Consider the following 15282-nt stretch of genomic DNA (forward strand, 5'->3'; position numbering starts at 1 on the left):
TCCTCCTCCCCCCAGAACTATCTGACCCTGTTCTCCCCCCCAGAACTACCTGACCCTGCTGGATGATGAGGACCACACTCTGGAGGGCCTGAAGATTCAGGACGAGCAACACTTAGTTATCGAGGGTACGTTCAAAGAACGCTATAATTAAAACTTTATCTGACTGCTGAGTGTGTTGAAATGTTTAAAAACCCTGACTGCAAACTTCCGATTTAAAAAGAGAAGATAAAAGTAGCACGTCTTTGTACTGTAAGTCATTGATGTGTAAAACCTTCATATTGTGTTTGTTTTTTTTTAGTTCGGAACAAAGACATGAGCTGGCCAGAAGAGATGTCCTTCATCGCTAACAGCAGTAAAATGGACCGACATAAAGGTACAGTGGGACGGTGTCACAAGCACCTTCTACCAGTACATCAGTACATACATTTACAACGCAGTTATCAAGAGCTTTTACTGTTTAGGATGATAGATTTGTCTCTAACCTCCCTCCGATTCCCCCCAGTTGCTACGGAGAAGGGTGCCACGGGCCTCAGTAACCTAGGCAACACGTGCTTTATGAACTCTAGTATCCAGTGTGTGAGCAACACCACGCCCCTCACTGATTACTTCATCTCTGGAAGACACCTCTATGAACTCAACAGGTAGGTGTGTGTGTGTGTGTGTGTGTGTGTGTGTGTGTGTGTGTGTGTGTACGTACATTCATATGTGTGTTGTTACAAGTTGAACAGCTTGTTGGATAGCATTACTGACTTGTTTTTGTGTGTCCAGAACCAACCCCATCGGGATGCGAGGTCACATGGCTAAATGCTACGGAGACTTGCTGATGGAGCTGTGGAGTGGAACGCAGAAGAACGTTGCTCCTCTCAAACTCAGGGTTGGTTTATAAATCCTGGCGTGGATCGTCACACCAGTGGATGGGATTTCCTTACTCCCTGTAGAGGACAATAACTTGTACTATGTGCTTAATGTCTCCATATGTGATATGAATGGATTGACTAATATGTGGTCTCGTTCAGTGGTTTCTTTTAGCGTCGGCCGTTGGCTAAATAGCCGATAACAGGCTTGTCAGCCGGATACTTTTCCCACCTCATTAATTAACTCGGCTTCTTTTCAATTAAATGCTTCCGATTTTCGAGTCAGAAAAGTCCGTTTAGCCTTCTCTCACAAGAATGAACGATATGCATTTTCTAGTGACCTCTTTCTTGATGGTGTAGGTTGTCAGTCACAAAGCCAGCGATGACAGGGGAGATGCTGGTTGGTCACTCTGCTGTTTTTTTATTTATTTATTTCACCTTTATTTAACCAGGTAGGCTAGTTGAGAACAAGTTCTCATTTACAATTGCGACCTGGCCAAGATAAAGCAAAGCAGTTCGACAACATACAAAAACACAGAGTTACACATGGAGTAAAACAACATACAATCAATGATGCAGTAGAAAAAAAATAAGACTATATACAATGTGAGCAAATGATGTGAGATAAGGGAGGTAAAGGCAAAAAAATGCCATGGTGGCAGAGTAAATAAAGTATGGCAAGAAAAACACTGGAAAGGTAGATTTGTAGTTTGAAGAAAGTTAAAAGTTAAAATATAAATAATATGGTGCAAAGGAGCAAAATAAATAAAATAAATAAATACAGTAGGGGAAAAGGTAGTAGTTTGGGCTCAATTAAAGATGGGCTATGTACAGGTGCAGAGATCTGTGAGCTGCTCTGACAGCTGGTGCTTAAAGCTAGTGAGGGAGATAAGTGTTTCCAGTTTTAGAGATTTTTGTAGTTCGTTCCAGTCATTGGCAGCTGAGAACTGGAAGGAGAGACGACCAAAGGAGGAGTTGGCTTTAGGGGTGACCAGAGAGATATGCCTGCTGGAGCGCGTGCTACAGGTGGGTGCTGCTATGGTGACCAGTAAGCGGAGATAAGGGGGGACTTTACCTAGCAGGGTCTTGTAGATGACCTGGAGCCAATGTGTTTGGCGACGATTATGAAGTGAAGGCCAGCCAACGAGAGCATACAGGTCGCAGTGGTGGGTTGTATATGGGGCTTTGGTGACAAAACGGATGGCACTGTGATAGACTGCATCCAGCTTGTTGAGTAGGGTATTGGAGGCTATTTTGTAAATGACATCGCCGAAGTCGAGGATTGGTAGGATGGTCAGTTTTACGAGGGTATGTTTGGCAGCATGAGTGAAGGATGCTTTGTTGCGAAATAGGAAGCCAATTCTAGATTTCACTTTGGATTGGAGATGATTGATGTGAGTCTGGAAGGAGAGTTTACAGTCTAACCAGACACCTAGGTATTTGTAGTTGTCCACAAATTCTAAGTTAGAACCATCCAGAGAAGTTATGCTGGATGGGCGGGCAGGTGCAGGCAGCGATCGGTTGAAGAGCATGCATTTAGTTTTACTTGTGTTTAGGAGCAGTTGGAGACCACGGAAGGAGAGTTGAATGGCATTGAAGCTCAAAATTTAATTTTTTTTAAATGCTGTCTGTCCCGCCTCACTGTGTTATCTTTGTGCGCTCTGATTGGCTGCAGTCAAATTTATTTTCGTGATCCTATAGGCCTAGAGAATATCCAAAACATCTAGCAATACGCTGAATTCGTACATTATCAGCCATTTGAATTGTAAAGTCATGTCTTTCTACTCAATACCACAACTCATTTTTAACAATCTAAGAGGTAAAGTCGTAAAAAGTATTCAATAATTTAGCTGTGTATTTCAGATGGAATCAAAGCATTAGAATATAGTTTGTTTGGCATAGTAGTCTAAGGCTCTGCATCACAGTGCTAACTGTGCCACTAGAGTTCCTGGTTCGAGTCCAGCCTCTGTCGCAGACGGCCGCGACCGGGAGACCCATGGGTGGCGGCGAACAATTGGCCCAGCGTCGTCCAGGTTAGGGGAGGGTTTGACCCGGCAGGGATATCCTTATCCCATCGGGCGCTAGCGACTCCTGTGGCGGGCCGGGCGCAGTGCACGCTGACCAGGTCGGCAGGTGTACGGTGTTTCCTCCGACACATTGGTGCGACTGGCTTCCGGGTTAAGTGGGCATTTTTGTCAAGAAGCAGTATTTTCACCATTCGGATCAGCTCTGAAGAAGGTCTGATGTGATTGGTCAAAACAAAAATGAGTGGGTAAAAAAAATATCAGAATTGGTCTGCTTGTGTAAACGTAGCCATTGTGATGTGAATGAATTGACTAATATGTGGTTGTCTCACTACCGCCCCCTGTAGTGGACGATAGCGAAGTACGCCCCACGGTTCAACGGCTTCCAGCAGCAGGACAGTCAGGAGCTTCTGGCCTTCCTATTGGACGGGCTCCATGAGGACCTGAACAGGGTGCATGAGAAACCCTATGTAGAGCTGAAGGACAGCAACGGACGACCCGACTGGGAGGTCGCCTTAGAGGTCAGAGTTCAATCAATAAACCAAACATACATGCACAACTTCACGCGCGCGCACACAGTCGACCAATACACACACGTACAATCAATCAATCTTTATTTTCTCAGAGAGAATTTTCCACTGTTAATATGGGAAAAAAATTACATCGATAAACAAAAAAAGTAAAAGAAAAACTAGACTGTTTAGTAACATTCACCAATCATACAGCACTACATCGTCATCGTCCTTAGGAGCATCTTCTGGCAGCCATCTTGGGTGTCTAGAGACCAGGAGAGAGTCAATGAAAGTCAGCCCATCCACCAAGCACTTCTTAAGGAGTGGATGACCTGTGAAGTGTGTGTATTGATATACAGTTAATGAACTGTGTGTGTGTGTGTGCGTGCATGTTTATAGGAGCAATTAGCAGCATTAGTGCTGTGTGTGTGTGTGTGTGTGTGTGTGTGTGTGTGTGTGTGTGTGTGTGTGTGTGTGTGTGTGTGTGTGTGTGTGTGTGTGTGTGTGTGTTTTATGTGTCTCTGGTTCCGTGTGTGTGTTCCTCGTCAGGCGTGGGAGAACCACTTGCGGAGGAACCGTTCCATCGTGGTGGATCTGTTCCACGGCCAGCTCAAGTCCCAGGTCAAGTGTAAGACGTGTGGTCACATCAGCGCCCGCTTCGACCCCTTCAACTTCCTGTCTTTACCCCTCCCCATGGACAGCTCCATGCACCTGGAGATCACTGGTGAGGACCTGGGACTAAATACCCTGATTTGGGGGGGTTTGATCTCTGTGGACATGATTGACAGATAGTCAGTTGGTTTTGGTCTTAATTGACCTGAACCGTTTGCCAGAGGAGAGTTTTTTAAATTCATGATTTTTCCTGTACACTTCCTTACCCTGAGAATGGTGCAGGTCCTTGATAGAAGCCAAGCGGCAGCCAAATGGCATGTTTCCCCAGATCTCAATTATTAGCAAATCATATCCTCATAGACAATAATGATCAATGGGAAATATGCGTATTTCTATTCACTTCCTGAAGTGACTGCGTTGCGTCTGGTCTGTCTGGTCTGTCTGTCTGTCTGTCTGTCTGTCTGTCTGTCTGTCTGTCTGTCTGTCTGTCTGTCTCAGTCATTATGCTGGATGGTTCTACCCCTGTACGGTTCGGCCTGAGGCTCAACATGGATGACAAGTACATCGGTCTGAAGAAACAGCTGAGTGAACTGTGTAGTCTGAAACCAGAACAGATATTACTGGCTGAGGTCCACACCTCCAACATCAAGGTACACACACACACACACACACACACACACACACAATAGTCCAATACAGAGAGCAGCAATAGTAGTAATAGTGTTTTTTGTGTGCTGTAGAACTTCCCTCAGGATAATCAGAAGGTGCGTCTGTCGGTGAATGGCTTCCTGTGTGCGTTTGAGATCCCTGTCCCATGCTCCCCCACTTCCCTCACCTCTCCAACACAGACAGGTGAGAACCTCCTACGCTCGAGGTGGGTAGAATGTAACGCCCTGCTGCTTCTAGAGGAGGGTAGAATGTAACGCCCTGCTGCTTCTAGAGGAGGGTAGAATGTAACACTGCTGCTTCTAGAGGAGGGTAGAATGTAACGCCCTGCTGCTTCTAGAGGTGGGTAGAATGTAACGCTGCTGCTGCTTCTAGAGGAGGGTAGAATGTAACGCTGCTGCTTCTAGAGGAGGGTAGAATGTAACGCTGCTGCTTCTAGAGGAGGGTAGAATGTTGTAACGCTGCTGCTTCTAGAGGAGGGTAGAATGTAACGCTGCTGCTTCTAGAGGTGGGTAGAATGTAACGCCCTGCTGCTTCTAGAGGTGGGTAGAATGTAACGCTGCTGCTGCTTCTAGAGGTGGGTAGAATGTAACGCTGCTGCTTCTAGAGGAGGGTAGAATGTAACGCTGCTGCTTCTAGAGGTGGTAGAATGTAACGCTGCTGCTTCTAGAGGAGGGTAGAATGTAACGCCCTGCTGCTTCTAGAGGTGGGTAGAATGTAACGCCCTGCTGCTTCTAGAGGTGGGTAGAATGTAACGCTGCTGCTTCTAGAGGAGGGTAGAATGTAACGCTGCTGCTTCTAGAGGTGGTAGAATGTAACGCTGCTGCTTCTAGAGGAGGGTAGAATGTAACGCCCTGCTGCTTCTAGAGGAGGGTAGAATGTAACGCCCTGCTGCTTCTAGAGGTGGGTAGAATGTAACGCCCTGCTGCTTCTAGAGGTGGGTAGAATGTAACGCTGCTGCTGCTTCTAGAGGAGGGTAGAATGTAACGCCCTGCTGCTTCTAGAGGTGGGTAGAATGTAACGCTGCTGCTTCTAGAGGTGGGTAGAATGTAACGCTGCTGCTGCTTCTAGAGGTGGGTAGAATGTAACGCTGCTGCTTCTAGAGGTGGGTAGAATGTAACGCTGCTGCTGCTTCTAGAGGTGGGTAGAATGTAACGCCCTGCTGCTTCTAGAGGAGGGTAGAATGTAACACTGCTGCTTCTAGAGGAGGGTAGAATGTAACGCCCTGCTGCTTCTAGAGGTGGGTAGAATGTAACGCCCTGCTGCTTCTAGAGGTGGGTAGAATGTAACGCCCTGCTGCTTCTAGAGGTGGGTAGAATGTAACGCCCTGCTGCTTCTTGAGGTGGTAGAATGTAACGCCCTGCTGCTTCTAGAGGTGGGTAGAATGTAACGCCCTGCTGCTTCTTGAGGTGGTAGAATGTAACGCCCTGCTGCTTCTAGAGGTGGGTAGAATGTAACGCCCTGCTGCTTCTAGAGGAGGGTAGAATGTAACGCCCTGCTGCTTCTAGAGGAGGGTAGAATGTAACGCCCTGCTGCTTCTAGAGGTGGGTAGAATGTAACGCTGCTGCTGCTTCTAGAGGTGGGTAGAATGTAACGCTGCTGCTTCTAGAGGTGGGTAGAATGTAACGCTGCTGCTTCTAGAGGTGGTAGAATGTAACGCTGCTGCTTCTAGAGGTGGGTAGAATGTAACGCCCTGCTGCTTCTAGAGGTGGTAGAATGTAACGCTGCTGCTTCTAGAGGTGGGTAGAATGTAACGCTGCTGCTTCTAGAGGTGGTAGAATGTAACGCCCTGCTGCTTCTAGAGGTGGTAGAATGTAACGCCCTACTGCTTCTAGAGGTGGGTAGAATGTAACGCTGCTGCTGCTTCTAGAGGAGGGTAGAATGTAACGCCCTGCTGCTTCTAGAGATGGGTAGAATGTAACGCCCTGCTGCTTCTAGAGGAGGGTAGAATGTAACGCTGCTGCTTCTAGAGGTGGGTAGAATGTAACGCCCTCTGCTTCTAGAGGTGGGTAGAATGTAACGCCCTGCTGCTTCTAGAGGTGGGTAGAATGTAACGCCCTGCTGCTTCTAGAGGTGGGTAGAATGTAACGCTGCTGCTGCTTCTAGAGGAGGGTAGAATGTAACGCTGCTGCTGCTTCTAGAGGAGGGTAGAATGTAACGCTGCTGCTGCTTCTAGAGGTGGGTAGAATGTAACGCTGCTGCTGCTTCTAGAGGTGGGTAGAATGTAACGCTGCTGCTTCTAGAGGAGGGTAGAATGTAACGCTGCTGCTTCTAGAGGAGGGTAGAATGTAACGCTGCTGCTGCTTCTAGAGGTGGGTAGAATGTAACGCCCTGCTGCTTCTAGAGGAGGGTAGAATGTAACGCTGCTGCTTCTAGAGGAGGGTAGAATGTAACGCTGCTGCTGCTTCTAGAGGTGGGTAGAATGTAACGCTGCTGCTTCTAGAGGAGGGTAGAATGTAACGCCCTGCTGCTTCTAGAGGTGGTAGAATGTAACGCTGCTGTTTCTAGAGGTGGGTAGAATGTAACGCCCTGCTGTTTCTAGAGGTGGGTAGAATGTAACGCTGCTGCTTCTAGAGGTGGGTAGAATGTAACGCCCTGCTGCTTCTAGAGGAGGGTAGAATGTAAAGCGCTGCTGCTTCTAGAGGAGGGTAGAATGTAACGCTGCTGCTGCTTCTAGAGGAGGGTAGAATGTAACGCCCTGCTGCTTCTAGAGGTGGGTAGAATGTAACGCTGCTGCTTCTAGAGGTGGGTAGAATGTAACGCTGCTGCTGCTTCTAGAGGTGGGTAGAATGTAACGCTGCTGCTTCTAGAGGTGGGTAGAATGTAACGCTGCTGCTGCTTCTAGAGGTGGGTAGAATGTAACGCTGCTGCTTCTAGAGGTGGGTAGAATGTAACGCTGCTGCTGCTTCTAGAGGTGGGTAGAATGTAACGCGCGCTGGCAGTGATGTGAATCGTTGGACCCTATTGTGACTGAAGTGACGAGTCTCTTACAGACAGAAACACTTTGTAAAAGGTGTTTAATTAAAACTGGTTGAGAAACTTTTTAACTGTACCTCTCCTTATGACCTTAACCCTACCATACTCCTCACAGTCACATGATAAACCAACTTACTGTTTCCAGAAGGGCTCTCTGACATGTCCGTCTGTAATACCTCTCCAGACATCACCCCTGTGCCCATGGCTAACGGGGTGGCGGTGGCAGCTAAAGCGCGTCCTGATGGTAAGCCTGGTCTGATCTCCAACGGCATGCCCAGCACCGTGGTGCACTGCAGAGAGACCACAGAGAGAAGCCTGGCCAACGGAGGGTTGGGGGTGCCCAACGGACACGTGTGCCCCGTCCAGGACAGCCCCTTGATCGGGTACATCATCGCCATGCACAGGAAGATGGTGGGTACCACAGAATAAAATATTTTACAGAATAAATGAATTAGAATAGAATGTTATATTCGACTCACACTCACCCGGTCCAGTTTATTAGGTACACCCATCTATTACTGTGTCGGACCCCATTTTGCCTCCAGAACAGCCTGAATTCTTCGGGGCATTCTACAAGGTGTCAGAAACGTTTCACAGGGATGTTGGTCCATGTTGACGCGATGGCATCACGCAGTTGCTACAGATTAGATGGCGGTACATTCATGCTGCCAACAGCCCGTTCCATCTCATCCCATTATGTTCTATTGGGTTAAGGTCTGGGGACTGACCAGGACACTCAGTAAACTGAACTCGCTGTCATGTTCCAGGTAATGTTTTACCACTCCTCAGTTGTCCAGTGTTGGCGATCGCGTGCCCCCTGGAGCCGCTTCTTCTTGTTTTTAGCTGAACCCAGTGTGGTCGTCTGCTGCTATAGCCCATCCATGACAAAGACCGACGAGTTGTTCCAAGATGCCGTTCTGCACACCACTGTTTTTCTGTGCTGTTATTTGTCTGGTTGTGGCACGCCTGTTAGCTTGCACGATTCTTGCAATTTTCCTCCGACTTCTCTCATCAACGAGCTGTTTAAACCAACAGGACTGCCGCTGACTGGATGTTTTTTGTTTGCAGAACCATTCTCTGTAAACCCTAGACACTGTCATACATGTAAAGCCCAGGAGGGCAGCTGTTTGTGAGATACTACATCCAGCACGCCTGGCACCGACGATCATACCTCGCTCAGTCGCTTAGGTGACTCGTTTTGCCCATTCTAATGTTCAATTGAACAGTAACTGAATGTCTCGATGCCTGTCTGTCTGCTTTATATAACAAGCCAGAGCTACATGACTCACTGTTGGTAGGAGCGATCCATTTTCGTGAACGAGGTGGTGTACCAAATAAACCGTCCGGTGAGTGATTTATATATACAGGGCCTTCAGAAACTCCTCACATCCCTTGACCTTTTTCCACATTTTGTTGTTTTACAGCCTGAATTTGAAATTGGTTAAATTTAGATTTTTGTTTTGTCACTGGCCTACACACAATAACCCATAATGTCAAAGTGGAATAATCTTTTTCAAAATGTTAACAAATTAATAAAAGCTTTAATGTCTTGGTTTATGGGAAGCCTAAATAAGTTCAGGAGTAAACATTTGCTTAACAAGTCACATAATAAGTTACATGGACTCTGTGTGCAATAATAGTGTGTTTAACAGGATTTTTGAATGACTACCTTATCTCTGTACCCCACACATAAAGTCTCTCAGTCAAGCAGTGAATTTCAAACAACGATTCAGCCACAAATACCAGGGAGGTTTTTCAATGCCTCGCAAAGACGGGCACCTATTGGTAGATGGGTAAATAAAGTAGACATTGAGTATCCCTTTGAGCATGGTAAAGTTATTAATTACACTTTGGATGGTGTATCAATACACCCAGTCACTACAAAGATACAGGCGTCCTTCCTAACTCGGTTGCCGTAGAGGAAGGAAACCGCTCAGGGATTTTACCATGAGGCCAATGGTGACTTTAAAACAGTTACAAAGTTGAATGGCTGTGACAAGAGAGAACTGAGGATGGATCAACAACATTGTAGGGACTCCACAATAGTAACCTAATTGACTAAGTGAAAAGAAGGAAGCCTGTACAGAATACAAATATTCCAAAACTTACATCCTATTTGCAACAAGGCGCAAAAGGAATACGGAAAAAAATCGTGGCAAAGCAATTCATTTTTGTCCTGAATACAAAGCGTTATGTTTGGGGCAAATCCAATACTACAGATTACTGAGTACAATACTCCATATTTTCAAGCATAGTGGTAGCTGCATCATGTTATGGGTATGCTTGTAATTAGCGATGCACGATATATCAATGAACATATCGGAATCGGCTGATATTAGCTAAAAATGCCAACGTCGTTATTGACCCGATGTCTGTCTAGTTTAACGCCGATGTGCAAAACCGATGTCAAAGCTGACGTGCATACCTATATAACGTAGGTACATGACGTAATGACGCATGTGTCGCGCAAAATTTGACGTGGCAACACAGCATTCCTAACCTAGCCCACAATGTCTGCTGTGTGGATCGAGCAGTCAACAAGCTGAGCAGTCATTTGGAAAAGTAAGAACATTTCAGCGAGACGACAACGCGTGTGTACTGGTCGAGCACCAGTACACACTACCAAGTGCGCTATTTTTCAGATGTTGCCCTACCGGAGTTACACAGTAATAGCGTCACTGCTATTAGCTTCACGACATACATACTATGGAACGCCGTTTGGGTCTTTGCGTGTCAAAAAAGATACAGTAGCACTGTCAAAGCTGTACAAGAAAGTCTGCAAACACCGGCCACGAACGATGTGTTTACAATACCGCATTGGTAATAAAGCATAATTTGTTCGACCGCAACTTCTGGGGTTGCTAGATTTAGCTTAGTACCTAGCTAGCACCAGTACAACCAGCCTGAAACAATGACCAGTAGAAACTGCAGTCATTTTCATTATTCTTAGCAATGATTTAGGAATCATTGTAAGTATTAGCTAGGTTGCCACTTGTTGTTCGCCAATTTAAATTGAACTTCAGTTCATGAAAATAAATAGCTAGCCAGCTACTTAACCCTGTAGCCCAAAGCTAACATTATAAGCAGCCAGCTAGCTTCATCTGGCTAGTGAGGCTCAACCTGACCAGGTTATGTTTTGTGAAGCTAGCCACAATAAGGATAGTGGAATTTTCAGTTTGCCTTCAAAATAAAAGTATGTCATTGGCAGTGATGCAAATGAATACAAATAGTATAATTGTGCCATACTTTTATTTTGAAGGCTAACCGTAAAGTCCACTATTGTGGCTAATCCTTATTGTGGCTAGCTTCACATACTAAGATGGGTTCGACCCCAATTAATCAAATAAGAACTGTCTTATAAATGAGGGTTATTTTAGATGATGACACCTAGCTATATAGTTAGCTAGCTAACTATAGCTACTGAAACAGATTGTCGTTTTGCTATGTTTTTGGGGAAGAACATTGTTTGCATACATGAGCTAGCTAGCTTTTTTTATAACCAGCACTGTAGATGCGCGAGACAACTTTACCAGCGTCATAGCATACGTATCGATGAGTCGTTGTGACATATGAAATACGAGTGATGGTGTAATCAATGTGTAATAACTACATAAAAAATCTATGACCGTGTAAACATTTTCAGGTCCTGACTGGTCAACAAGCTTATTTGACACGCAAAGACCCAAACGGCGTTCCATAGCAGAGACCCAAACGGCGTTCCATAGCAGAGACCCAAACGGCGTTCCATAGCAGAGACCCAAACGGCGTTCCATAGCAGAGACCCAAACGGCGTTCCATAGCAGAGACCCAAACGGCGTTCCATAGCAGAGACCCAAACGGCGTTCCATAGCAGAGACCCAAACGGCGTTCCATAGCAGAGACCCAAACGGCGTTCCATAGCAGAGACCCAAACGGCGTTCCATAGCAGAGACCCAAACGGCGTTCCATAGCAGAGACCCAAACGGCGTTCCATAGCAGAGACCCAAACGGCGTTCCATAGCAGAGACCCAAACGGCGTTCCATAGCAGAGACCCAAACGGCGTTCCATAGCAGAGACCCCAAACGGCGTTCCATAGCAGAGACCCCAAACGGCGTTCCATAGCAGAGACCCAAACGGCGTTCCATAGCAGAGACCCAAACGGCGTTCCATAGCAGAGACCCAAACGGCGTTCCATAGCAAAGACCCAAACGGCGTTCCATAGCAAAGACCCAAACGGCGTTCCATAGCAAAGACCCAAACGGCGTTCCATAGCAAAGACCCAAACGGCGTTCCATAGCAGAGACCCAAACGGCGTTCCATAGCAGAGACCCAAACGGCGTTCCATAGCAGAGACCCAAACGGCGTTCCATAGCAGAGACCCAAACGGCGTTCCATAGCAGAGACCCAAACGGCGTTCCATAGCAGAGACCCAAACGGCGTTCCATAGCAGAGACCCAAACGGCGTTCCATAGCAGAGACCCAAACGGCGTTCCATAGCAGAGACCCCAAACGGCGTTCCATAGCAGAGACCCCAAACGGCGTTCCATAGCAGAGACCCCAAACGGCGTTCCATAGCAGAGACCCCAAACGGCGTTCCATAGCAGAGACCCCAAACGGCGTTCCATAGCAGAGACCCCAAACGGCGTTCCATAGCAGAGACCCCAAACGGCGTTCCATAGCAAAGACCCAAACGGCGTTCCATAGCAGAGACCCCATAGCAGAGACCCCAAACGGCGTTCCATAGCAGAGACCCAAACGGCGTTCCATAGCAGAGACCCAAACGGCGTTCCATAGCAGAGACCCAAACGGCGTTCCATAGCAGAGACCCAAACGGCGTTCCATAGCAGAGACCCAAACGGCGTTCCATAGCAGAGACCCCAAACGGCGTTCCATAGCAGAGACCCCAAACGGCGTTCCATAGCAGAGACCCCAAACGGCGTTCCATAGCAGAGACCCCAAACGGCGTTCCATAGCAGAGACCCCAAACGGCGTTCCATAGCAGAGACCCCAAACGGCGTTCCATAGCAGAGACCCCAAACGGCGTTCCATAGCAGAGACCCCAAACGGCGTTCCATAGCAGAGACCCCAAACGGCGTTCCATAGCAGAGACCCCAAACGGCGTTCCATAGCAAAGACCCAAACGGCGTTCCATAGCAGAGACCCCATAGCAGAGACCCCAAACGGCGTTCCATAGCAGAGACCCAAACGGCGTTCCATAGCAGAGACCCCAAACGGCGTTCCATAGCAGAGACCCCAAACGGCGTTCCATAGAAATCCTGGTTGAGAATGAAACGACTGAACAAATGAACAATGAAACAGCACAGCAAGTAAGTGAAAGAAATAGGTTTTGATTATGTTTTACTGGTAATTGGGACATACGTCAAAGCCAACAAAATAACTTTTTGGTCAGTGTGGTGTGTGTAACCTTTATTTAACTAGGCAAGTCAGTTAAGAACACATTCTTATTTACAATGACGGCCTACCCCGGACGACGCTGGGCCAATTGTGCGCCGCTCTATGGGACTCCCAATCACGGCCGGATGTGATACAGCCTGGATTCGAACCAGGGACTGTAGTGACGCCTCTTGCACTGAGATACAGTGCCTTATACCACTGCGTCCGTGTGTGTGTATTAACTATTTAACTGTACTAGAATGCTTAAAAGGCCACTAAAATTGTAAATATTGGGTATCGTTTTTTGGGGGCAAGGAAGATATCAGTATCGGCCAAAAATGTCATATCGATGCATCACTACTTGTAATCGTTAAGGAGTTTTTCAGGATAAAAAAGAAACAGAATGGAGCTAATCACAGGCAAAATCCTGGAGGAAAACCTGGTTCAATCTGCTTCCACCAGACACTGGGAGATTAATTCACCTTTTAGTGGGACAATAACCTAACACACAAGGCCACATCTACATTTTATGCTTATCAAGAAGACTGTGAATGTTCCTGAATGGCCGAATTAATTAAATATATATATTAGATAGATACAGAACCAGTCAAATGTTTGGACACACTTACTCATCCAGGGTTTTTCTTTATTTTTTACTATTTTATACATTGTAGAATAATAGTGAAGACATTAAAACTATGAAATAACACATATGGAATCATGTAGTTACGACAAAAGTGTTAAACAAATTAAAATATATTTGAGTTTCTTTGACGCAGCCACCTTTTGGCTTGACAGCTTTGCACAGTCTTGGCATTCTCTCAACCAGCTTCAAGGTGTGCCTTGTCAAAAGTTAATTTGTGGAATTTCTTTCATCCTTAATGCGTTTGAGTCAGTCAGTTGTGTTGTGACAAGGTAGGGGTGATATACAGAAGATAGCCCTATTTGGTAAAAGACCAAGTCCATATTATGGTAAGAACAGCTCAAATAATAAGAAACGACAGTCCATCACTACTTTAAGACATGAAGGTCAGTCAATCCGGAAAATGTCAAGAACTTTGAAAGTTTCTTCAAGTGCAGTCGCAAAAACCATCAAGCGCTATGAAACTGGCTCTCATGAGGACCGACACAGGAAAGGAAGACCCAGAGTTACCTCTGCTGCAGAGGATAAGTTCATTAGAGTTATCAGCCACAGAAATCATAAATTAACTGCCCCTCAGATTGCAGCCCAAATAAATGCTTCACAGAGTTTAAATAACAGACAAATCGCACAATCAACTGTTCAGAGGAGACTGCGTGAATCAGGCCTTCATGGTCGAATTGCTACAAAGAAACCACTACTAAAGGACACCAATAATAAGAAGAGACTTGCTTGTACCAAAAAACACATGCAATGGACATTAGACCGGTGGAAATCTGTCCTTTGGTCTGATGAGTCCAAATTTGAGATTTTTGGTTCCGTCTTTGTGAGACGCAGAGTAGGTGAACGGATCATCTCCACAGGTGTGGTTCCCTCCGTGAAGCATGGAGGAGGAGGTGTGATGGTGTGGGGATGCTTTGCTGGTGACACTGTCAGTGATTTATTTAGAATTCAAGGCACACTTAACCAGCATGGCTACCACAGCATTCTGCAGTGATATGCCATCCCATCTGGTTTGCACTTAGTCCCACTATCATTAGTTTTTCAAAAGGACACAATGACCCAACACAGCTCCAGGCTGTGTAAGGGCTATTTGACCAAGAAGGAGAGTGATGGAGTGTTGCATCAGATGACCTGGCCTCCACAATCACCCGACCTCGTCCCAATTGAGATGGTTTGGGATGAGTTGGACTGCAGAGTGAAGGAAAAGCAGCCAACAAGTGCTCAGCGTATGTGGGAACTCCTCGAAGACTGTTGGAAAAGCATTCCTCATGAAGCTGGTTGAGAGAATGCCAAGAGCGTGCAAAGCTGTCAAGGCAAAGGGTGGCTACTTTGAAGAATATCAAATAGAAAATATATTTGCATTTGTTGAACACTTTTTTTGATTCCATGTGTTATTTCATAGTGTTGATGTCTTCACTATTATTCTACAATGTAGAAAATAGTAAAAATAAAGAAAAAACCTTGAATGAGTAGGTGTTCTAAAAGTCTTGACTGGTAGTGTGTGTGTGTGTGTGTGTGTATGTATATATATATATATATATATATATAAACTGCTAAAAAAAAATAAAGGGAACACTTAAACAACACATCCTAGATCTGAATGAATGAAATAATATTATTA

General features: G+C 46.0%; 1 protein-coding gene across 2 annotated transcripts in view; it reads left to right on the forward strand.

Moving 5' to 3' along the window:
* usp32 (ubiquitin specific peptidase 32) overlaps nucleotides 1-15282 on the forward strand; it is a 99754-nt gene that overhangs the window by 63332 nt on the left and 21140 nt on the right. For both annotated transcript variants that reach the window (XM_029715987.1, XM_029715988.1), the window contains exons 18-26: nucleotides 44-125; nucleotides 299-373; nucleotides 503-641; nucleotides 769-874; nucleotides 3226-3399; nucleotides 3940-4114; nucleotides 4501-4652; nucleotides 4743-4854; nucleotides 7829-8055. In XM_029715987.1, coding sequence (XP_029571847.1) covers nucleotides 44-125; nucleotides 299-373; nucleotides 503-641; nucleotides 769-874; nucleotides 3226-3399; nucleotides 3940-4114; nucleotides 4501-4652; nucleotides 4743-4854; nucleotides 7829-8055 — 1242 coding nt within the window. The remainder of the gene's footprint in view (nucleotides 1-43; nucleotides 126-298; nucleotides 374-502; nucleotides 642-768; nucleotides 875-3225; nucleotides 3400-3939; nucleotides 4115-4500; nucleotides 4653-4742; nucleotides 4855-7828; nucleotides 8056-15282) is intronic.

This window comes from Salmo trutta, chromosome 26, assembly GCF_901001165.1.
Source record: "Salmo trutta chromosome 26, fSalTru1.1, whole genome shotgun sequence".
Lineage (NCBI taxonomy): Eukaryota > Metazoa > Chordata > Actinopteri > Salmoniformes > Salmonidae > Salmo > Salmo trutta.